The following is a 23,724-nucleotide window of genomic DNA, read 5'->3' as shown; positions in this document are numbered from 1 at the left end:
ATACAAAAAACCTCAGTGGATCACAGGTTTTATACAAACCTTTACATGGATGAACATCACAATGGAGAATATTAGCAATAAAGAATAAAATGGCACAATACCATGCACAGAACAATACACAAATAGCCTGCACATAGAAGAAAGACACTTACATTGATGTTTCAGTTCAACTTCGACCATTAACTAGTTAATGGTCCAAGTCAGACTGTAACAAAAGTCACAAATTTCTTTCTCATATGTGCAGGTTATTTGTGCATATTAGCTATATTTGTGATTGACTCTGAAGATAATCCTACTCTTAAAGCTATATGAAAAAGTTTGTTCAGTGTCATATATAATACTCATTCATAGAAAATTTATTTGGGGCCCCGTTACCAACCTTCAACACTCCATTGCGTTGCTGCCTGGCAACTTCCACGTGGTGCCACTCTCCGTCATGGTAAGTGTTGTCAGATTTCATGGTAGCTACGCCTGATCCCAGGTTATATTGAAAGATTACATGGCCTTCTTCCATTGCCACTGTCATGTACTGATCCTGGGAGCAGTGACAATATTGTTTAAAATAAAAGCGCTTGTATAGACTAATTACAATAATTCAAAGAAAACTATATAATAAAATGAAAAGAGAGAATGAGAATGAAATTAAGACACATGTGCAGCATCAGGGTATCTTTATTGTAGATGTAGGCTCCTTGCCTCTGCTCCAGAACATCCACGACTACTGTGCTTTTTGCACCAACTCCAAGGCTGAGGGATTGATTACCTCATCTTCTGTATACAGTTCTATTGTGTTCAAATCATGTCCTGGAATTTGTATTGATAAAGCCACTGGATGGTGAAACATCTACAATAAAGATACCCAGATGTTGCACATGTGTCTTAATTTCATCTTGTCAGTATTACCTTTGAAGAATTTCGAGAGTATAACTACTCACTGAGCCCAGCCATGGGCCAGGCTCGTCTGGTGCTCGCCTGGTCAACCAGGCATACCATTCTTGTACAATGAAAATGAGAGTGTTCAGGATACTTTAACAAGTTTGACTTAAGTACACCTATGTAAGAAACTGAATCAGAAGTATAATATTATACATATTTTAACAGAAATGTGTATACATACAGGGCCTCCATCAATTATAAAGAGAATGCCATCCTCAGCATATGTTTTGAAATCCATTTGTATGTCAAACTGTCGCTTGAAGCGGTATCCATTACGAGTGTCCATAGCTGCATATCCATTCCCATCAAATCGAAGACCTGTTGGGGGTGCCAGGTCAACAAGGCGATCCCTGAAAGATATAATTTCCCAATTGATTTTTTTAAAACGTTGGCCATTCCCCACCGAGGCAGGGTGACCCAAAAAAGAAAGAAAAAACCCAAAAAGAAAGAAAAAACTTTTATCATCCTTCAACACTTACCATCACTCATACATAATCAGTCTTTGCGGGCATTGTGCTTCCCATTTCCAGGACTCAAGTCTGGCTAACCAGTTTCCCTGAATCCCTTCACAAAATATTACCCTGCTCATACTCCAACAGCTCGTCAGGTTCCAAAAACCATTCATCTCCATTCACTCCAGTCTAACATACTCACACATGCTTGTTGGAAATCCAAGCCCCTCCCCCACCTAACCTCCTTTACCCCCTCCCTCCAACCTTTTTGGGGACAACCCCACCTTCCTTCCCCAACAAATTTATACACTCTCCAAGTTATTCTACTTTGTTCCATTCACTCTAAATGACCAAACCACCTCAACAGCCCCTCTTCAGCCCTATGACTAATACTTTTAGTAACTCCACACCTCCTAATTTCCACACTATAAATTTTCTGCATAATATTTACACCACACATTGCCATTAGACACAACATCACTGCCTCCAGCTGCCTCCTCACTGCAGCATTTACAACCCATTCCTCACACCCATATAACAGTGTTGGTACCACTATATTCTCAATCATTTCCTTCTTTGCCTTAATGGATAATGTTCTTCGTCTCCACAGATACCTCAATGCACCACTCATCCTTTTTCCTTCATCAATTCTATGGTTAACCTCATCCTTCATAAACCCATCTGTTGACAAGTCAACTCCCAAATAGTATCTGAAAGCATTTACTTTTTCCATATTCCCTCCCTCCAATGTGATATCAAATTTTTCTTCATCTAAATCGTTCGATGCCCTCATTACCTTATTCTTATCTAAGTTCAATTTCAACATTCTACCTTTACACACCCTCCCAAACTCATCCACTACCCTACACAACTTTTCTTTGGAATTCCCCAAAAGCACAGTATCATCAGCAAAAAGTAACTGTGTCAACTCCAATCTTGCATTCGATTCCCCATAATTTAATCCCAACCCCTCCCTAACACCCTACCAATTCCTTCTTTTACAATCCCATCTAAAAATATGTTAAACAACCACGGTAACATTACACATCCCTGTCGAAGACCTACTGTTACTGGGAAACAATCTCCCTCTCTCCTACACACCCTAACCTGAGCCTCAGCATCCTCATAAAACTTTTTACAGCATTTAGTAACTTACTACCTATTCCATATACTTGCAATATCTGCCACATTGCTCCCCTATCCACTCTATCATATGCCTTTTCCAAATCCATAAATGCAATGAAAACTTCCCTACCATTTTCTAAACACTGTTCACATATATATTTTAATGTAAACACTTGATCTACACATCCCCTACCCATTCTAAAGCCTCCTTGCTCATCTGCAATCCTGCTCTCTGTCTTACCTTTAAGTCTTTCAATAATAACTACCATACACTTTACCTGGTATACTCAGTAAACTTCTTTCTTCTTCTTTCAACACACCGGCCATATCCCACTGAGGCAGGGTGGCCCAAAAGAAAAAACGAAAGTTTCTCCTTTCAAATTTAGTAATATATACAGGAGAAGGGGTTACTAGCCCCTTACTCCCAGCATTTTAGTCGCTTCTTACAACACGCATGGGTTACGGAGGAAGAATTCTGTTCCACTTCCCCATGGAAATAAGAGGAAATAAACAAGAACAAGAACTAGAAAGAAAATAGAAGAAAACCCAGAGGGGTATGTATATATATGCTTGTACATGTATGTGTAGTGTGATCTAAGTGTAAGTAGAAGTAGCAAGACATACCTGAAATCAGGCATGTTCATGAGACAGAAAAAAGGACACCAGCAATCCTACCGTCATGTAAAACAATTACAGGCTTTCGTTTTACACTCACTTGGCAGGACGGTAGTACCTCCCTGGGCGGTTGCTGTCTATAATTTTTACAATCTCTTTTATTCCCCTTCCCTTTATATAAAGGAGAACTATACATGCTTTCTGTCAGTCCCTAGGTATCTTCCCCTCTTTCATACATTTATTAAACAAAAATACCAACAACTCCAAAACTATATCCCCCCTGCTTTTAACATTTCTGCCATAATCCTGTCAGTTCCAGCTGCTTTACCCCCTTTCATTCTACATAATGCCTCATGCACCTCCCCCACACTCACATCCTTCTCTCCTGCACTCCTAAAAGATGTTATACCTCCCTGGCCAGTGCATGAAATTACTGCCTCCCTGTCTTCATCAACATTTAAAAGTTCTCAAAATATTTTTGCCATCTACCCAATACTTCCAGCTCCCCATCTACTAACTCCCCTACTCTGTTTTTAACTGACAAATCCATTTGATCCCTAGGCTTTCTTAACCTGTTTACCTCACTCCAAAATTTTTTATTATTCTCAACAAAATTTCTTGACAGTGCCTCTCTCTCATTATCATTTGCTCTCCTTTTGCATTCTCTCAGCACTCTCTTCATCTTTCTTTTACTCTCCATATACTCTGCCCTTCTTATATCACTTCTGCTCTGTAAAAACCTCCCATAAGCTACCTTCTCCTTTCTTGCACCCTTTACCTCATCATTCCACCAATCGCTCCTCTTTCCTCCTGCACCCACCCTCCTGTAGTCACAAACTTCTGCCCCATACTCTAACACTCCATTTTTTAAACTATCCTATCCCTCTTCAACCCCCCCCCCCTTATTACCCATACTCGCACTAGCCCACCTTTCTGCCAATAGTTGCTTATATCTCACCCTAACTTACTCCTCCCTTAGTTCATAAACTTTCACCTGTCTCTTACATGTTGTTGCCATTTTCCTTTTCTCCCATCTACCTCTTACTCTAACTGCAGCTACAACTAAATAATGTACATACTGAAGCCTACCCATCAACCTTTCATCCACCAATACACAATCTAACAAACTACTTTCATTACGTGCTATATCATATCTTGTATACAGCCTCTCCTCACTTAACGACAGAGTTCCGATCCTAAGACCATGTCATTAAACGAATTCGTTGCTAAGTGAGGAGCATACTATAATAATAGTGGGTTTGTGTCAATCATCTTTGATATTCTTTTAATATCACCTTTGCACTATTTGTAACATTTCTGGTATATTTTTAAATGTATATACAGTAGTTTACTGTATATTGAAATAAACAGAATAGAGAAAATCAGCTGTAATATCAGAGAGCCCATCGTAAGTCCAAGGCATCAGTAAACGAGTACACTGCTAAGTGAGGAGTGGCTGTACTTATTTACCCTCTTTTTCATAAAATATGTATTACTTAGATAGGGAAGCTGTGATTTCGTGTATAGGGCAAGGAGGAATAACATCTTGCAGGAGTGAGGAAGAGCCAGTTGTGAGTGTGGAGGAAGTTCGTGAGGCAGTAGGTAAAATGAAAGGGGGTAAGGCAGTCAGGATTGATGGGATAAGGATAGAAATGTTAAAAGCAGGTGGGGATATAGTTTTGGAGTGGTTGGTGCAATTATTTAATAAATGTATGGAAGAGGGTAAGGTACCTAGGGATTGGCAGAGAGCATGCATAGTTCCTTTGTATAAAGGCAAAGGGGATAAAAGAGAGTGCAAAAATTATACGGGGATAAGTCTGTTGAGTATACCTGGTAAAGTGTATGGTAGAGTTATTATTGAAAGAATTAAGAGTAAGACGGAGAATAGGATAGCAGATGAACAAGGAGGCTTTAGGAAAAGTAGGGGGTGTGTGGACCAGGTGTTTACAGTGAAACATAAAGTGAACAGTATTTAGATAAGGCTAAAGAGGTCTTTGTGGCATTTATGGATTTGGAAAAGGCATATGACAGGGTGGATAGGGGGGCAATGTGGCAGATGTTGCGGGTGTATGGTGTAGGAGGTAGGTTACTGAAAGCAGTGAAGAGTTTTTACGAGGATAGTGAGGCTCAAGTTAGAGTATGTAGGAAAGAGGGAAATTATTTCCCAGTAAAAGTAGGCCTTAGACAAGGATGTGTGATGTCACCGTGGTTGTTTAATATATTTATAGATGGGGTTGTAAAAGAAGTGAATGCGAGGGTCTTGGCAAAAGGCGTGGAGTTAAAAGATAAAGAATCACACACAAGGTGGGAGTTGTCACAGTTGCTCTTTGCTGATGACACTGTGCTCTTGGGAGATTCTGAAGAGAAGTTGCAGAGATTGGTGGATGAATTTGGTAGGGTGTGCAAAAGAAGAAAATTAAAAGTGAATACAGGAAAGAGTAAGGTTATGAGGATAACAAAAAGATTAGGTGATGAAAGATTGGATATCAGATTGGAGGGAGAGAGTATGGAGGAGGTGAATGTATTCAGATATTTGGGAGTGGACGTGTCAACGGATGGGTCTATGAAAGATGAAGTGAATCATAGAATTGATGAGGGGAAAAGGGTGAGTGGTGCACTTAGGAGTCTGTGGAGACAAAGAACTTTGTCCTTGGAGGCAAAGAGGGGAATGTATGAGAGTATAGTTTTACCAATGCTCTTATATGGGTTTGAAGCATGGGTGATGAATGTTGCAGCGAGGAGAAGGCTGGAGGCAGTGGAGATGTCATGTCTGAGGGCAATGTGTGGTGTGAATATAATGCAGAGAATTCGTAGTTTGGAAGTTAGGAGGAGGTGCGGGATTACCAAAACTGTTGTCCAGAGGGCTGAGGAAGGGTTGTTGAGGTGGTTCGGACATGTAGAGAGAATGGAGCGAAACAGAATGACTTCAAGAGTGTATCAGTCTGTAGTGGAAGGAAGGCGGGGTAGGGGTCGGCCTAGGAAAGGTTGGAGAGAGGGGGTAAAGGAGGTTTTGTGTGCGAGGGGCTTGGACTTCCAGCAGGCATGCGTGAGTGTGTTTGATAGGAGTGAATGGAGACAAATGGTTTTTAATACTTGACGTGCTGTTGGAGTGTGAGCAAAGTAACATTTATGAAGGGGTTCAGGGAAACCGGCAGGCCGGACTTGAGTCCTGGAGATGGGAAGTACAGTGCCTGCACTCTGAAGGAGGGGTGTAAATGTTGCAGTTTAAAAACTGTAGTACAGGTCCTCCATCACAAATCCGGCATCATTGGGACCTCTAGTGTGCTGGATTACTGAGTTTGCCGAATTACAGTGGTTAGGTTGGAATACACTTAATAAAATTAGCCAACTTGACTTACACAGTTCATTGAACATCGGCAAAAATCGAACATTTCCGCTACTTTGAGCTCAATTTCAAGGTACAGTGGACCCTCGCATAACGCTATTAATCTGTTCCTGAGAGCTCAATGTTATGCGAAATTATCGTTATGCGAATTAATTTTTCCCATAAATAATGGAAATCAAATTAATCCGTTCCTGACACCCAAAAGTATGAAACAAATTTTTTTTTACCACATGAAATATTAATTTTAATACACACAAACTGAAGAAGACATGCACAATTATATGACACTTACCTTTATTGAAGATCTGGTGATGATTGATGGGATGAGAGGAGGGGAGAGTGTTGATGGTCTTAGTGTTTAGAAGGGGAATCCCCTTCCATTAGGACTTGAGGTGTCAAGTCCTTTTCCGGGGTTACTTCCCTTCTTCTTTTAATGCCACTAGGACCAGCTTGAGAGTCACTGGACTTCTGTTGCACAACATATCTGTCCATAGAGGTCTGTACCTCTCGTTCCTTTATGACTTTCCTAAAGTGGTTCACAACACTGTCATTGTACAGGTTGCCAACACGGCTTGCAACAGCTGTCTGAGGGTGATTTTCATCCATAATGGCTTGCACCTTAAGCCACATTGCACAGATTTCCTTAATCTTTGAAGTAGGCAACTTCTTCAGTTTCTCTCTCCCCTCCTCCGAAGCAGTTTCCTCAGGTCTGCCCTCTTGCTGTTGAAGATGATCTAGCAGCTCATCAGTGGTTAGTTTGTCATTGTCCTCCTCCACCAACTCTTCCACATCCTCCCCACTAACCTCCAACCCCAAGGACTTCCCCAATGCCACAATTGATTCCTCAACTGGCATAGGATTCCCAGGGTTAGCCTCAAACCCTTCAAAATCCCTTTTGTCTACACATTCTGGCCACAGTTTTTTCCAAGCAGAGTTCAAGGTCCTCTTAGTCACTCCTGCCCAAGCCTTACCTATAAGGTTTACACAATTGAGGATATTAAAGTGCTCTCTCCAAAACTCTCTTAGAGTCAATTGAGTTTCTGAGGTCACTACAAAGCACCTTTCAAACAGAGCTTTTGTGTACAGTTTTTTGAAGTTTGCAATAACCTGCTGGTCCATGGGCTGCAGGAGAGGAGTGGTATTAGGAGGCAAAAACTTGACCTTAATGAAGCTCATGTCCCCACAAAGTCACTCTGCCAAGTCTGTAGGATGACCAGGGGCATTGTCTAACACCAGGAGGCACTTAAGGTCTAATTTCTTTTCAGTTAGGTAATTTTTCACATTGAGGGAAAATGCTTGGTATAACCAGTCATAGAAAAAGTCTGTAGTGACCCATGCCTTACTGTTTCCCCTCCACAGCACACTCAAATTAGCCTTGAGGATATTCTTTTGCCTGAACGCTCTGGGAGTTTCAGAGCGATACACTAATAAAGGCTTCACTTTGCAATCACCACTAGCATTGGCACACATTAACAGAGTAAGCCTGTCTTTCATATGCCCTGGGAGTGCCTTTTCCTCCTGAGTAATGTAGGTCCTGCTTGGCATTTTCTTCCAAAACAGGCCTGTTTCATCACAATTAAACACTTGTTCAGGTTTCAGTCCTTCACTGTCTATGTACTCCTTGAATTCCTGCACACGTTTTTCAGCTGCTTTGTGGTCCGAACTGGCAGCCTCACCATGCCTTATCACACTATGTATGCCACTACGCTTCTTAAATCTCTCAAACCAACCCTTGCTGGCTTTAAATTCACTCACATCATCACTAGTTGCAGGCATTTTTCTAATTAAATCCTCATGCAACTTCCTAGCCTTTTCACTTATGATCTCTTGAGAGATGATATCTCCTGCTATCTGTTTTTCGTTTATCTACACCAATAAGAGTCTCTCAACATCTTCTATCACTTGCGATCTCTGTTTTGAAAACACAGTTGCACCTTTGGCAAGAACAGGTTCCTTGATTGCCGTTTTCTTGGACACAATAGTAGCGATGGTTGATTGGGGTTTACTATACAACCTGGCCAGCTCAGAGACACGTACTCCACTTTCATACTTAGCAATGATCTCTTTCTTCATCTCTATAGTAATTCTCACCCTTATTCCTGTAGGGTTGGCACTAGAAGCTTTCTTGGGGCCCATGGTCACTTATTTTGCAGATGAAATCACCAAAAATGCTGTAATTATACTAAATGTTCCGATTGTATGCTTGGATGTTACCGCGGAGGCTGGCTTGTAAACAATGCCACCGGCGGAACATGTGAGGCTTGCTCAGGCCGCACATTAGACGTGTCTTGGACGAATAGTGTTGAGCGAGTTTTTAGTGCTATGCAAGGCAAAATTTTAGCGATAAAATGTATCGGTATGCGGATTTAACGTTATGTGATGCCAACGGTATGCGAGGGTCCACTGTACTTTTCATCATGAAAGCAATCAAAATTATTTCTATTTCTGTAATATATCTTTCATTCTATCAAATAAGGCCGGAAAAATGAGAATATAACCATAAAAACCATACAAAAATATACCGCTAAGCGGCCGCTAATGGCTGAGAAGTGAACTCCCTTATTTATTGTCCGTCTTTTTTATTTTTGGTGTACGTTAAGAAGCATCTTTCCATCATACATTACCCAAGTTTCAATGAGATAGCCCAACAAACAACTGAGAAAAAAACAATATTTACCAAAAATCATGGCAAGCCCAAGCCAGGTACTGGAAATAAGTCACTTTGTCTGACTTTTTTGGGTTATCCTAGGTTCTCTATACATACACTGCTATGTATGATAATCTATGTAACTGTATTTGTGTATAGTACCTGAATAAACTTACTTACTTCTAGTCTGCTAACTGAGTACAAGAAACCGCCCATTCACCTATTTCAACTACCCAATAAAGTGGTCAGAAATTAGCAATTTGGCCAATTTCACAGATGCCAATTTCAAAATAGGGTCCAGAAAATACAATGCAGACATTCCTGGCACTAAAATAACATTTTCTCTGTTCATTAGTCATTAGTCATCATTAGTTCATTAGTTCATTAGTCATCAAAAAATAGAAGATTTACTGTTATGCAGACTACTGCATTATTGTAACTGTATAAATAATGTCAACCCATTCTTGACTGCGTATTGGAATTTGGACTGGCAAGCGGACAGGTATTGGACGGCAACGTCATTTGTTTACTTGAGCATCGCTAAAGAATAAAACTTTTCTGCTACTGTGAGCACAATTTCAAGGTACTTTTTGTCATGTAAGCAATCAAAATCATATCTGTTTCTGTAATATATCTTCCATTCTATCAAATGAGACTGAAAAAGCGAGAATATAACCATAAAAACCATACAAAGATATACCGCTAAGTGGCCTCTAATGGCTGAGAAGTGAACTCCGCTATTTATGGTCTGATTTCTTTCATTTTTGGTGCACATTAAGAAGCATCTTTCCATCATACATTGCTTAAGTTTCAATAAGATAACCCAACAAACAAATGAGAAAATAACAATAATAATAATTTACTTCACATACATGTACATGGGATACAGACATAGCTGACATAAGTGACATACTACTACATGTATATAGAAAGCCGCTTGTTATGTTGAGTATTTCAAGCAAATTAGGTCAGTGTCCCAGGATAACACCCACACCAGTCGACTAACACCCAGGTACCCATTTACTGATGGGTGAACATAGACAACAGGTGTAAAGAAACGCCCAGTGTTTCTACCCTGGCTGGGAATCAAATATTTACCAAAAATCATATATGGCTAACCCAAGCCAGGTACATGCTAGAAATAAGCCACGCTGTCTGACTTTTTTGGGTTATCCTAGGTTCTCTACACACATGCTGCTATGTGTGGTAATCTATACAGAGAAAATAGCTTTTTTGTTTCAGGTTTATGGTGCAGTAAAAGTGTATATCACAGTTAGCCCTGTGCTACACTCTGTTTTCTCTAATATAAGCCCCATCAGGGATAGGAGAATGGTACTTGTATCTTGTATCCTCTTCATACCTCCGTTGAACTGCTCGGTATTATGCCAAATATTATTCATTCTGGAATATTTAACATGTTTTATGTTATTTATATTGTTTATTATGTCATATTAGATCAATTGTGATAGGCAATAATCTGTTGGAGTGTGAGCAGGGTAATATTTAGTGAAGGGATTCAGGGAAACCGGTTATTTTCATATAGTCGGACTTGAGTCCTGGAAATGGGAAGTACAATGCCTGCACTTTAAAGGAGGGGTTTGGGATATTGGCAGTTTGGAGGGATATGTTGTGTATCTTTATATGTGTATGCTTCTAAACTGTTGTATTCTGAGCACCTCTGCAAAAACAGTGATAATGTGTGAGTGTGGTGAAAGTGTTGAATGATGATGAAAGTATTTTCTTTTTGGGGATTTTCTTTCTTTTTTGGCTCACCCTGCCTCGGTGGGAGACGGCCGACTTGTTGAAAAAAAAAAAAAAAAAAAAAGCTATAGTGTTGATATTAGTGTAATGATAAAGCATATTCTCCTGCATCACGAGACTGAGCTCATAGCAACTGACAGTGGCTTCAAAGCCACCTTATCTTTAACCCGTAAACGGTCCAAACGTATATATGTATACGTTTTTTCAATATTTGAAAGTATGTTGGTGTGTTTTCCAAAGCTTAATAATCACCACAATAACACTGGCTATATAGAACAGGCAGGGGAAAATGAGCCTGCCTACCATAATCTACAATCATGGTGCCCTTTATAATTATGTTCACTCGCTAGTATGGGTGTTTAGATTGTATGTAAGCTTTAAATAACAGTTCCTCATGAAAAATAGTCATCTTCCACTGAGGTAGCGTAACCTGACAAAGAAGAAAACACTTTTACGGTTACTCACTCAATTACTGTCTTTCCAGAAGCACACAAACATTTCAGGTCAGATGCCTCTCCAAACCACAACATCCCCACCCCTCCTTCAGAATGTAGGCACTGTACTTTTCACCTCCAGGACTCATGTCTGGCTAACCAGTTTCTCTGAATTCCTTCATAAATGCTACCTTCTTCACACTCCAATAGCATGTCAAGTCATAAAAGCCATTTGCCTCCAATCACTCCTAACATGCTCACATGAGCCTATTGGATGCCCAAGCCCCCTAGCACTCAAAACCTCCTTTATCCCCTCTCTCCAGCCTTTCCTAGGAAAACTCCTACCCCTCCACCTCACATTTATATACCATTCTAGTTATCCTACTTTTATCCACTGTCTCTAAATGTCTAAACCACCTCAAAAGCCCCTCCTCAGCAATCTGAATAATATTTTTGATAACTCCACACCTCTTAATCTAAACTCCAAATTCTCTGCATAATATTCACACTACACACTGCCCTCAAACACAACAGCTCCACTACCTCTGGCCTTCTGGTTGCAACATTCAAAACCCAAGCTTCACAACCATATAACAGTGCTGATACCACTATACTCTGGAATATTACCCTTTTTTGTGCCTCCATGAATAAAGTCTTTTGTCTTCACAGATGCCTTAATGTACCACTCACCTTTTTTTCTTTGTTAATTCTATGGTTCACCTCATATCTCACAGAATCATCTGCCAACAAGTTCACTCCCAAATACTTGAAAACATTCACATTCTCCATACCCCCATTCCTATAATCTAATACTGGTTATATTTTTTAGAAACTCTCATCACCTTGCTCTTTCCTATATTCATTTTTAATTGCCTTTGTTGACATGCCTCCCAATTTTGTAAATTCTCCTTATAAGCTCCCAAAAAGAACCAACTCACTGGCAAAAGCACCTGTATACAATTATTATAATGACTGATTAGTATTATAAAATTTTCCATAATATGCTAGTTCAAGGTTCTAGATAATATCTCTGAACCATCTTGTGTCTGGGTAGAACAGAGCAAGTTAGATCTGTCACTAGTGGATGACTGTCATCCACTAACTGATAGTGAATGACTGAGGCTAATGAGTGAAAGAAGCGCTGTGGATTTTTCTTGCCAATTTACAAATAATGTTACTTAGCCTATGATGAACAATTTAAGTGGAGCCAGAATCATCAAAATATCAATAATACTTGAGACTGATGGTGTGTAAGTTTCCACTTAGATCTACTGTAGACTCAGATAAACACTGAACAAGCAATACCACTTAACATGGCCTCTGTGCCAAGTTCTAGAAATGTATGAGTACAAAAACAATAAGTTTGTACATTATAGGTAACAAGGGTCTTTATGGAAATAAATGGTATAAAATACCAACACAATAGAAATATAAACACTTAAGCAGTATAATCCTAGGTAGTAGGTTGGTAGACAGCAACTGCCCAGAGAGGTACTACCGTCCTGCCAAGTGAGCGTAAAACGGAAACCTGCAATTGTTTTGCAAGATGGTAGGATTGCTGGTGTCTTTTTTCCTGTCTCATAAACATGCAAGATTTCAGATATGTCTTGCTATTTCTTCTTACACTTAGGTCACACTACACATACATGTAAAAGAATATATATACACACCCCTCTGGGTTTTCTTCTATTTTCTTTCTAGTTCTTGTTCCTGTTTATTTCCTCTTATCTCCATGGGCAAGTGGAAAAGAATTCTTCTTCCATAAGCCATGCGTGTTGTAAGAGGTGACTAAAATGCCAGGAATAAGGGGCTAGTAACCCCTTCTCCTGTACAAATTATAAAATTTAAAAAGAAAAACTTTCGTTTTTCTTTTTGGGCCACCCTGCCTTGGTGGGATGCGGCCAGTTGGTTGAAAAAAAAAAAAAAGCAGTATAATGTGATCTTTTATTGACAATGTTTCACCCATGCAGTGGGCTTTATCAAGTCACAAACAGATCTACCTTGGTTAAAGTACGTGAGTATATTTATAGGATTTGGTCAGGTGGAGAATGCTGCATGCGACATCTTCAGAGTAGGGTGATAGAGTCTAGAACCTTGGGTAGCTTTAAAGAGAGATTGAATAAGCATACAAGTAGACCTTCTGCAGTGTTCCTCCATTCTTATGTTCTTATGTGGGATAGCGATCACCCTACTCCGAAGATGTCACATGCAGCATTCTCCACCTGACTAAAACCTATAAATACTCATGTACCTTTTACCCAGGCAGATCTGTTTGTGACTTGATAAAGCCCACTGTGTGGGTGAAACATTGTCAATAAAGGATCACATTATACTGCTTAAGTGTTTATATTTCCAAGGGTCTTTATCAAGTACATACTTGATAAATCTGCCTCATGGGTGAACCATACAATAAAAGTTTCCCTGTACATGTATATTGTTTTATGTTTTAACACAGACACTATGTACAACAAACTTTCATTGGAGCACAAAAATAGTGTTAGGCTTGCCGACACTAACAATGCTCTTTTCTGTCACGTCAGAGATCATAGCCATCCTATTGACTGGTCTTCTGCTAAAACTGTCTTCCCTACTTCCAACTCAAACAGTCGCCGTTTAGTTGAATCCTCTCTTATACACAACTTTCCTTGTATGAACCTTAGCCCTGGCTTCGTCTCTGTAGATGCCTTCCTCTCCCACTACATTGTAAAATGCTCCAAACTTCAGAACACCCGTGACTTAACCTGAATCCTCATTTCTTCTTCTTCTTCTTTTTCTTCTTCTTCTTCTTCTTCTTCTTCTTCTTCCTCTTATTCTTCTTTTTCTTCTTCCTCTTCCCCTTTCCTCTCTCCTTTTCTCCTCTGGGTGGTCTTTCTCTCTCCTGTCTCGTGTTTCTGTTCCTTCTTCATTTATTTTATTTCACCACTTCCCCTTTCACGCACCTCGGTGCGCTTGCTCTCCCTCTGTGGGTTTCTAGCTCTCTTGCAGTGCTCCCCTTCCTTTGTATTTGACTGGCTCGTCTTCCTTATTTCCCAGTTCTACCACTACCACTACTACTACCTCTTCTTCTTCTACTACAACTACTGACGAAATTAAGACACATGTGCAGCGTCTGGTTGTCTTTGTTGTGGACGTTTCGCCATCCAGTGGCTGGCTGGATGGCGAAACGTCTATGGTGGGGATGCCCGGGTGTTGTGCATGTGTCATTTCATCCTGTCGGTATTATATACATTTCTTGTACTACTACTACTACTACTACCTCCACCTCTTCCTGCCTATATATAGCCGTCCTGCTCCACCTCTGTTAGTGTGACTTTGTCAATGGTCCAAGTCGGACCGAAACGTCGTCGTAAGCTTCTGTCTTTTATGTGCGGGTTATTTGTGTATCGTTCCAGTCACGGTATTGTGCCTTTTGTTATTTATTTGTGTTGTGTTTCATTGGGTCATTTAACTCAGGGTAAAACTCTACCATGAGTGAAACACTGCTGCAATAAAAGCTTATTCTGCATATTTTGTCTGCATACACATACCTGTCATTACTATGCCTGTACATCTAACAGAAACAATGATCACAGCCCTCCAGGGTAGAAAATGCATGTTACATGTTTACAGAAGCAACATCCTTCATGTTGCTGTTGAGGTTTATATTGGGCCAAAGCACGAGGACAAACAGAGCAGGTCTATGTAGTGAGCAATGTAGACAGGAAACAGAGTGCAGGTACACAAGTGTCAATAGATGACATACTGAGCAAACAAAATGTTTCAAGTCATACGACTTCTTAGAAGAAGTTCAGGATTGTTTTTTTGAAGCAGTTTGTGACAGAACCTACAAGGGGAAATAACCTGCTTGACTTAGTTATGGCAAACAATGAATCCCTTGTTAATAATTTAGAAATTTCAGAGGAACTGGGTGCTAGCGACCACAAATCAATTACATTTAGCATTAAATGGAAGTACGATAGTAGCGATAACTCAGTAACAGTCCCAGATTTTCGCTTAGCAGATTACGATGGGCTTAGAGAACACTTATCATCTGTTGACTGGGGTAACGAAGTGAGATATCAATATGACAGTTTTCTGAACACTATACATGCTGCTCAAAGAGCGTTTATCCCATATAAAGAAATTAGATCAAATAGAAATGACCCAAAATGGATGAATAATAGGCTCAAATATCTACTAGGGCATAAGAAAGGAATTTATAGGCGTATCCAAAGAGGTGAGGGTCATCATATGAGTCAGTATATTGACATTAAGAGGGACATTAAAAAGGGGATAAGAAAAGCTAAAAGGGACTATGAAATTAAAGTTGCTAGGGATTCTAAAACTAACCCAAAAAGTTTTTTCCAGGTCTATAGAACAAAAGTTAGAGATAAGATAGGTCCCCTTAAAAATAACTATGGGCACCTTACTGACAAAGAGAATGAAATGTGCTCGATTTTTAATAATTATTTTCTCTCAGTTTTTACACAGGAAGACACTAACAATATTCCAGTAATTAATTTTTATAGTGGGCTAGAAGAAGATAAATTATGTAACATCACAGTCACTAGTGAAATGGTTGTGAAGCAGATAGACAGACTGAAGCAAAATAAGTCGCCGGGTCCTGATGAGGTTTTTTCAAGGGTTCTTAACCCTTTCAGGGTCTGTCCCGTAGATCTACGACTTTACGTTCAGGTTCCAAACCGTAGATCTACGCCATGAGCTCAGCTCACTCTGATAAACTGTGAGTGGTACATTTGGGCCTAGATATGAGAGAATACATCTATGTGGTATGTGTGCACCACATAAAACAGATCCTGCAGCACACTGTGTATAATGAGAGAAAAAAAATGAAATCATGATTTTTCGATTAAAACAGCAACTTTGCAGTGTTTTTTCGTATGTTTTTTATAGTTGTATTTGCGATTTCTTGGTCTCATTTGATAGAATGGAAGACATATTACAGAAATAGAGATGATTTTGATTGGTTTTAGCACTGGAAATGGCTTGAAACTGAGCTCAAAGTAGCAGAAATGTTAAATTTTTGCCGATATTCAAGAGTAAACAAACGACCTCACACGTCTAATACACATCAGCTGGTGGGTCTAATATACATTCACAAATATGGTGATGATATTTATACAATTATTACAGTATTGCATAACAGTAAATCTTCTATTTTTTGGTGTGAATAAAAATTCATTATGTGAATAAAAAATCAAAATGGAATTTATTTGTAAAGCCTCAAAACATAACTAATGAACAGAGGAAATGTTAGTTTAGTGCCAGGAATGCCTACATTGTTCATTCTGGACCCTATTTTGAAATTGGAATATTTTGAACTTTGTGTTAAATTGGCCAAATTAACAATTTCCGATCACTTTATTTTGTAGTTGAAACAGTTGACTTGGCGATTTCTTGTGCTCAATCGATAGAATAGAAGTAATACTAGTGAAATAGCTAAGAATTTGGTTGATTGGAATAATGTAATTGGCCTAAAATGGGAGTCAAAGTCGGCAAAATCGCCGATTCGTAAATATCGCTGACACATCAAAATTTGCGAGAGCACAATTTCGTCAATTTTCCACCAAATTTCGTACTTTTTGTTTTATTACCTTCACAAAAAGATTCTCTACGATTTCATAAGAAAAAATAACAAATTTTTTTTTTTGAAAATTCTTGGACACTGGTGCGTGACTCCAGATTTGGGCCTTGGACCCTGAAAGGGTTAAGGAATGCAAAATGGAACTCTGTGAACCATTAACTAATATTTTTAATTTATCTCTTCAAACAGGTGTAGTGTCTGATATGTGGAAGATGGCTAATGTAATTCCTATTTTTAAAACAGGGGACAAGTCGTTACCGTCAAATTACTGCCCAATAAGCCTGACCTCAATTGTAGGCAAGTTGCTAGAGTCAATTATAGCTGAGATTATAAGAAGCCATCTCGATAAGCATAGCTTGATTAATGATACTCAGCATGGATTCACAAGAGGCCGGTCTTGTCTAACTAATTTATTAACTTTCTTCAGTAAAGCTTTTGAGGCTGTTGACCACGATAAAGAATTTGATATTATTTACTTAGATTTTAGTAAGGCTTTTGATAGAGTTCCGCACCATAGACTGTTAAAGAAAGTGGCAGCTCATGGCATTGGGGGAAAAGTGCTCTCGTGGATCGAGTCATGGCTCACTGACAGGAAGCAGAGTGTGTCCATAAATGGGGTTAAATCCGAGTGGGGATCTGTAACAAGTGGCGTTCCACAGGGATCAGTCTTGGGCCCGTTGTTGTTTATAATATATATCAATGATCTTGATGAGGGAATTACTAGTGATATGAACAAATTCGCCGATGACACAAAGATAGGTAGGATAATTGATTCAAACGTAGATGTTATGGAACTTCAGGAGGATTTAAACAAACTCTATTCTTGGTCAGAAAAGTGGCAGATGCAGTTCAATGTAGATAAATGCAAGGTTCTGAAGCTTGGGAGTGCCCATAACCCTAGTACTTATAAGTTAAATGATGTAGAACTTAGCCATACAGATTGCGAAAAGGACTTGGGGGTTATGGTGAGCAGCAACCTTAAACCAAGACAGCAGTGCCTAAGCGTACGTAATAAGGCAAATAGATTACTGGGATTTATATCAAGAAGTGTAAGCAACAGAAGTCCAGAGGTCATACTGCAGCTTTATACATCATTAGTAAGGCCTCACCTAGATTATGCAGCTCAGTTCTGGTCTCCATATTACAGAATGGACATAAATTCGTTAGAAAACATTCAGCGTAGGATGACTAAATTAATACATAGCATTAGAAATCTTCCTTATGAAGAAAGATTGAAGACTCTTAAGTTACATTCACTTGTTAGATGAAGAATGAGGGGAGACCTTATCGAAGTGTATAAGTGGAAGATAGGTATTAATAAAGGGGATATTAATAAGGTCTTGAGGATGTCTCTCCAAGAGAGAACCAGCAGTAATGGATTTAAATTAGATAAGTTTAGATTTAGAAAGGATATAGGAAAGTATTGGTTTGGAAATAGGGTAGTTGATGAGTGGAACAGTCTACCTAGTTGGGTTATTGAGGCTAGGACTTTGGGTAGTTTCAAATTTAGGTTGGATAAGTACATGAGTGGGAGGGGTTGGATTTGAGTGGGACTTTCACATCAGAGCTTATTTCTTGGGTGGCATTGAAAATTGGGTTGGGCAAATGTTTTGTTAGTGGGATGAATTGTAAAGGACTTGCCTAGTATGGGCCAACAGGCCTCCTGCAGTGTTCCTCCTTTCTTATGTTTCTTAAAAGATATTATTCAGAAAGGCTGCTATTCCCATTAGTAGTTCATTGAACCTTAACACAGAAATTACTCACTGACATGCCACACATCACAGAAACTGTGTAAAAACTTCATGCAAATAAAAGTTCAGCAATTACAGAGCAGAGAGTGGCCAGCCTCTCTGACTGCACACACAACCCAGGAGAGTGGCCAGCCTGACTGACTGTAGACACAATTCAGGAAAGCAGCCAGCCTCTTTGATTGTAGACATAACCCAGGAGAGTGGCCAGCCTGACTACAGACACAACCCAGGAGAGCAGCCAGCCTCAATGACTGCAGACACGCCCAGGTGAGGGGCCAGCCTCACTGACTGTAGGCATAATCCAGGACAGCAGCCAACCTCACTGACTGTACACACAATCCAGGATAGCAGCCAGCCTCTGACTGCAGACACAATACAGGAGAGCAGTCAGCCTCACTGGCTATAGACAGTCCATTTGAGCAGCCAGTCTCTCTAACTACAGACACAATTCAAGAGAGTGGCCAGCCTCACTAACTGTAGACACAACCCAACAGAGTGGCCAGCCTCAATGAGTGTAGACAACCCAGGACAGTGGCCAGCCTCATTGACTGTAGACACAACCCAGGAGAGTGGCCAGCCTGACTGACTGTGGACACAGCCCAGGAAAGCAGCCAGCCTCACTGACTATAGACACAATTCTGGAGAGCAGCTAGTCTCACTGACTGTAGACACAATTCAGGAGAGCAGCCAGCCTCACTGACTGTAGACACAATTCAGGATAGCAGGCAACATCTGAACAAATCTCTAATCTGCAGGTTGAGTAACTGGCTTATATACACTATGAAACATAAGCTGGCTAATCACATTGGTTATACAGTAATTCATCTTGTGACGTATCAGCATGGCCTGTCATAATGTACTGGATATCATACTGACTGTAGAGTAGAGAAATGACCAGCAGGTCATTGCTAACCTCAAGAAACTACACCAATCACTTTTTGAAAGGTGCTTTGAAATCACTTCAGAAACAAATTTAACCCTCACGGATTTCCATGCAGTCAGCATAGAAGAAATTGTGGCCTGACTTTGTGGCAGCCAGGGATTTTGAAGGCTTAGAAGATGAGCCTGAGCCAGTAGAGGATATTGTATCCCTGGTGAAGACCTTGGGCCTAGAGGCGACTGAAGATGATGTGGAGGAGCACAGAACTGAACTCACCACAGAAGAACTTGTAGACCTTCAGAAGGAGCAGCAACAAATTGCGGAGGAGCTGTTATCAAAGGAAGAGGAGGTAACCGATGATGTGCCCATTGCACTTGTCAAGGAAATGTGTGATAAACGGCGTGCAGTGCAGGAGTTTGCTGAAAATACCATCCAGACAAAGCAGTGACCATCCATCTCTCTAACTTGTACAATGGCAGTGTAATATCTCAATTTAGACAAGTGTTAAAATGGAGCCTGAAACAAACCTCACTGGACAGGTTTTTAGTGAGACACAGAACCAGTGAGTCAGAACAAGGTGTTTGTTAGTGGTGAAAAGAGACAAAGAAGAGAAACAATAACAGAAGGACGGTTGCCCGACATATTAAAAGAAGGTGACTCTCCTTTCCAAGCAATAACATACCCCCTCCTCTCCTCCACCTCCTACTTCCAGTATGCCATTAGATCTCCTCTGACAAATAAGAGTGTTAAATTTTAATTTACTGTGCAGTATTTCTGTTAAAGTTTCTTTTAATATTTTTACAATTTTATGTAGTAGTTAGTACATTTTTAATAAATTATTATATTGTCCTTCAGGGTCTGGAATGGATTAATTCTATTTATATTATTCTTTATGGGAAAAATTACTTTGGTTATCATCTATTTTGGTTGTTGAATTGACGTCTGGAATGAATTAAATTCAACAACCAAGATTCTCACATCATCATTGCATCAAATAGTGTTTGTTACACTGATTGCAAGTCACAGAAGGTAAGTGATTTTGACTTTTGTAATAACAGGCTCTTACATTAAATACATTATATTATCACACCGGCCGATTCCCACCAAGGCAGGGTGGCCCGAAAAAGAAAAACTTTCACCATCATTCACTCCATCACTGTCTTGCCAGAAGGGTGCTCTACACTACAGTTTTTAAACTGCAACATTAACACCCCTCCTTCAGAGTGCAGGCACTGTACTTCCCATCTCCAGGACTCAAGTCCGGCCTGCCGGTTTCCCTGAATCCCTTCATAAATGTTACTTTGCTCACACTCCAACAGCACGTCAAGTATTAAAAACCATTTGTCTCCATTCACTCCTATCAAACACGCTCACGCATGCCTGCTGGAAGTCCAAGCCCCTCGCACACAAAACCTCCTTTACCCCCTCCCTCCAACCCTTCCTAGGCCGACCCCTACCCCGCCTTCCTTCCACTACAGACTGATACACTCTTGAAGTCATTCTGTTTCGCTCCATTCTCTCTACATGTCCGAACCACCTCAACAACCCTTCCTCAGCCCTCTGGACAACAGTTTTGGTAATCCCGCACCTCCTCCTAACTTCCAAACTACGAATTCTCTGCATTATATTCACACCACACATTGCCCTCAGACATGACATCTCCACTGCCTCCAGCCTTCTCCTCGCTGCAACATTCATCACCCACGCTTCACACCCATATAAGAGCGTTGGTAAAACTATACTCTCATACATTCCCCTCTTTGCCTCCAAGGACAAAGTTCTTTGTCTCCACAGACTCCTAAGTGCACCACTCACTCTTTTTCCCTCATCAATTCTATGATTCACCTCATCTTTCATAGACCCATCCGCTGACACGTCCACTCCCAAATATCTGAATACGTTCACCTCCTCCATACTCTCTCCCTCCAATCTGATATTCAATCTTTCATCACCTAATCTTTTTGTTATCCTCATAACCTTACTCTTTCCTGTATTCACCTTTAATTTTCTTCTTTTGCACACCCTACCAAATTCATCCACCAATCTCTGCAACTTCTCTTCAGAATCTCCCAAGAGCACAGTGTCATCAGCAAATACATGTAAATACATGTAACCAGAAAATCACTTAGCCAGACCCAAGTCCTGGAGGTGGGAAGAAGTGCCTATTCTCTGAAGGATGAGATAAGATGTTGCAGTTCGGAGTTATTTTAATTCTAATGTCTGTGCATTTCTGACAAGACTGCTAATAAATGAATGATGATGAATGTTTCCTCTTATAGGTCACCCTAGTTTGAAACAGCCAGTTTAGTAAAAACAACAAAGTATTTATACAGTATTTGGCACATTTTCTACAATAAGTACTCTTACCATGAAGTTGATGACATTATGCAGAATTTTTTGCAACATTATGTAAACTAAACCCTCCTTTGTTTTTTTTTAAACAGAATTCACATTATAAGCATTCTCTAACCTTTCCAAAGCACCTCGTTGCTGATTGTTGTTGGTTCCATCCATTTTGAAATTCCACAATCCGATAGGTTGATCATTAAGACGAAGGTCTTCCATCTTGCCATAGAATGAAGTGCTAAGGATGGCCCTGTTAACCTGAGTACCAGCAGGAATTCCACCAACATAGATTTTTGACACTTTGGGATCAAGATTGAAGACAGAATACTTGCCAGGTAATACTTCCTCCACTGGTTCACCTTGCATTTCTTCTCGATCCACATATAACTTCACCAACTTGCCTGTTCTGCAAAAATAAATAAACAATAATCTTTATATAAGGGACATACACTAAAAACTGTATCCACTATTTTCAGATGTCTTCAAAAAAATAATAATGAAGGCCAAATCAAAGTTAAAATATTTAGTGTTAATTTCAGCTAATTTTTATTTACCTCTCAATAGTGATCTTAGTCCAAACACCATCAGCAATATACAACTTATTGTACTCAATAGTGTGTGGACCAGCCCCAAGATCCATTGTGAGCCTTACATAACCACCATCCACTTCAAGGGCCATGAAGTCATCAGTCGTTGTGCGACGCATTCGTTTACTACCTCCGACAGGTGTACCCATAAATAGAAGAAGTCCTGTTGGCTCCTCCGTTTGAGTAAACAGAGAAAGCTGTGAAAAATGAAGTAATATGTGATTCACTTTAATTAAGAGATTAAGAGAGGTATTCCTAGTTTTATTCCCATAAATCTCATGATCTCATCAATCCTTAAAAGTGAGGCCTGAATCTTTTTATAAATGTTACCTTCCTCACATTGCACCAGCAAATCATATAATAAGAATCACCTGTTTCTACTCATTTCAATCTAACATGCTCACACGTGCCTGTTTAATTCTCAAGCCCATACCACTCAAAACCTTCACTTTTTTCCTGGAACATTCCAACCACCACCTTCCATCCAACCCAAATTTTTAGTCTCTTGCTCAGCCTACTTTTATCTGATATCTTTCACATCACCACACTGTCCTATAAGTTTCCCTCCTTTGCTACTTACCATAATATTTACAAAAGTTGATCTTGAACACAACTTTGCCACTTTCTAAAATACTCACAATAATGTGCATCATCAAACTAGCAAAAAATTTTACTCAGTACTGTACACGTTTCTTTGTTTAATAAATAAAAAATACAATTCCTGTGCATATTCTTATTTTCCTACATTAACATAAAATACAAGGCACCCAACAGTTACATAATTATGGTTTCATGATGTCCATCCTGTGACTGCTGATGAGCATAGCTTCTCACAGGTTATCTGGACCTGCTAACACACAGGACTGGCAGTCTACATCACACTGGCTATTTCTTGATCTTTTAATCTTTAACACAGGCAATCTCCCACCAAGAAAGGGTGACCCAAAAAATAAGAAACACATTAACTGTCATTCATTCAATCACTGTCTTGCCAGAAACATGCTGACATGACAGTTCAGATGACCCTCCATACTGTAACATCCTCATTCCTCCTTCAGAGTCAGGCACTGCATTTCCCACCTCTAGTTGGAAAATACAGTGTTGGAGAGGTCTGAGCTTTGTTCAGACCTCTCCAACACAACTGTCCTCAAAGATCTGTTAAGTTATAACATGAATTAGGAAAGATCCAAGACTTCACCTTAGGTAACAGACAAATCAAATGCGATAGTAATTATGGACAAGGTAAACTATAGTGGAAAA

General features: G+C 39.8%; 1 protein-coding gene across 1 annotated transcript in view; it reads right to left on the bottom strand.

Moving 5' to 3' along the window:
* The window catches only part of LOC128702233 (laminin subunit alpha-like), a 206,955-nt gene that overhangs the window by 70,912 nt on the left and 112,319 nt on the right, over nt 1-23,724 (bottom strand). Inside the window, exons 20-23 of the mRNA XM_070102903.1 lie at nt 22,432-22,661; nt 22,002-22,283; nt 1,118-1,286; nt 380-535 (exon numbers count right to left, since the gene is read on the bottom strand). Coding sequence (XP_069959004.1) covers nt 380-535; nt 1,118-1,286; nt 22,002-22,283; nt 22,432-22,661 — 837 coding nt within the window. The remainder of the gene's footprint in view (nt 1-379; nt 536-1,117; nt 1,287-22,001; nt 22,284-22,431; nt 22,662-23,724) is intronic.

Source organism: Cherax quadricarinatus, chromosome 83 (genome assembly GCF_038502225.1).
Source record: "Cherax quadricarinatus isolate ZL_2023a chromosome 83, ASM3850222v1, whole genome shotgun sequence".
Classification (NCBI taxonomy): domain Eukaryota; kingdom Metazoa; phylum Arthropoda; class Malacostraca; order Decapoda; family Parastacidae; genus Cherax; species Cherax quadricarinatus.
Note: the sequence above shows the minus strand (reverse complement) of the source record. Positions and strands in the feature narration are given on the sequence as shown.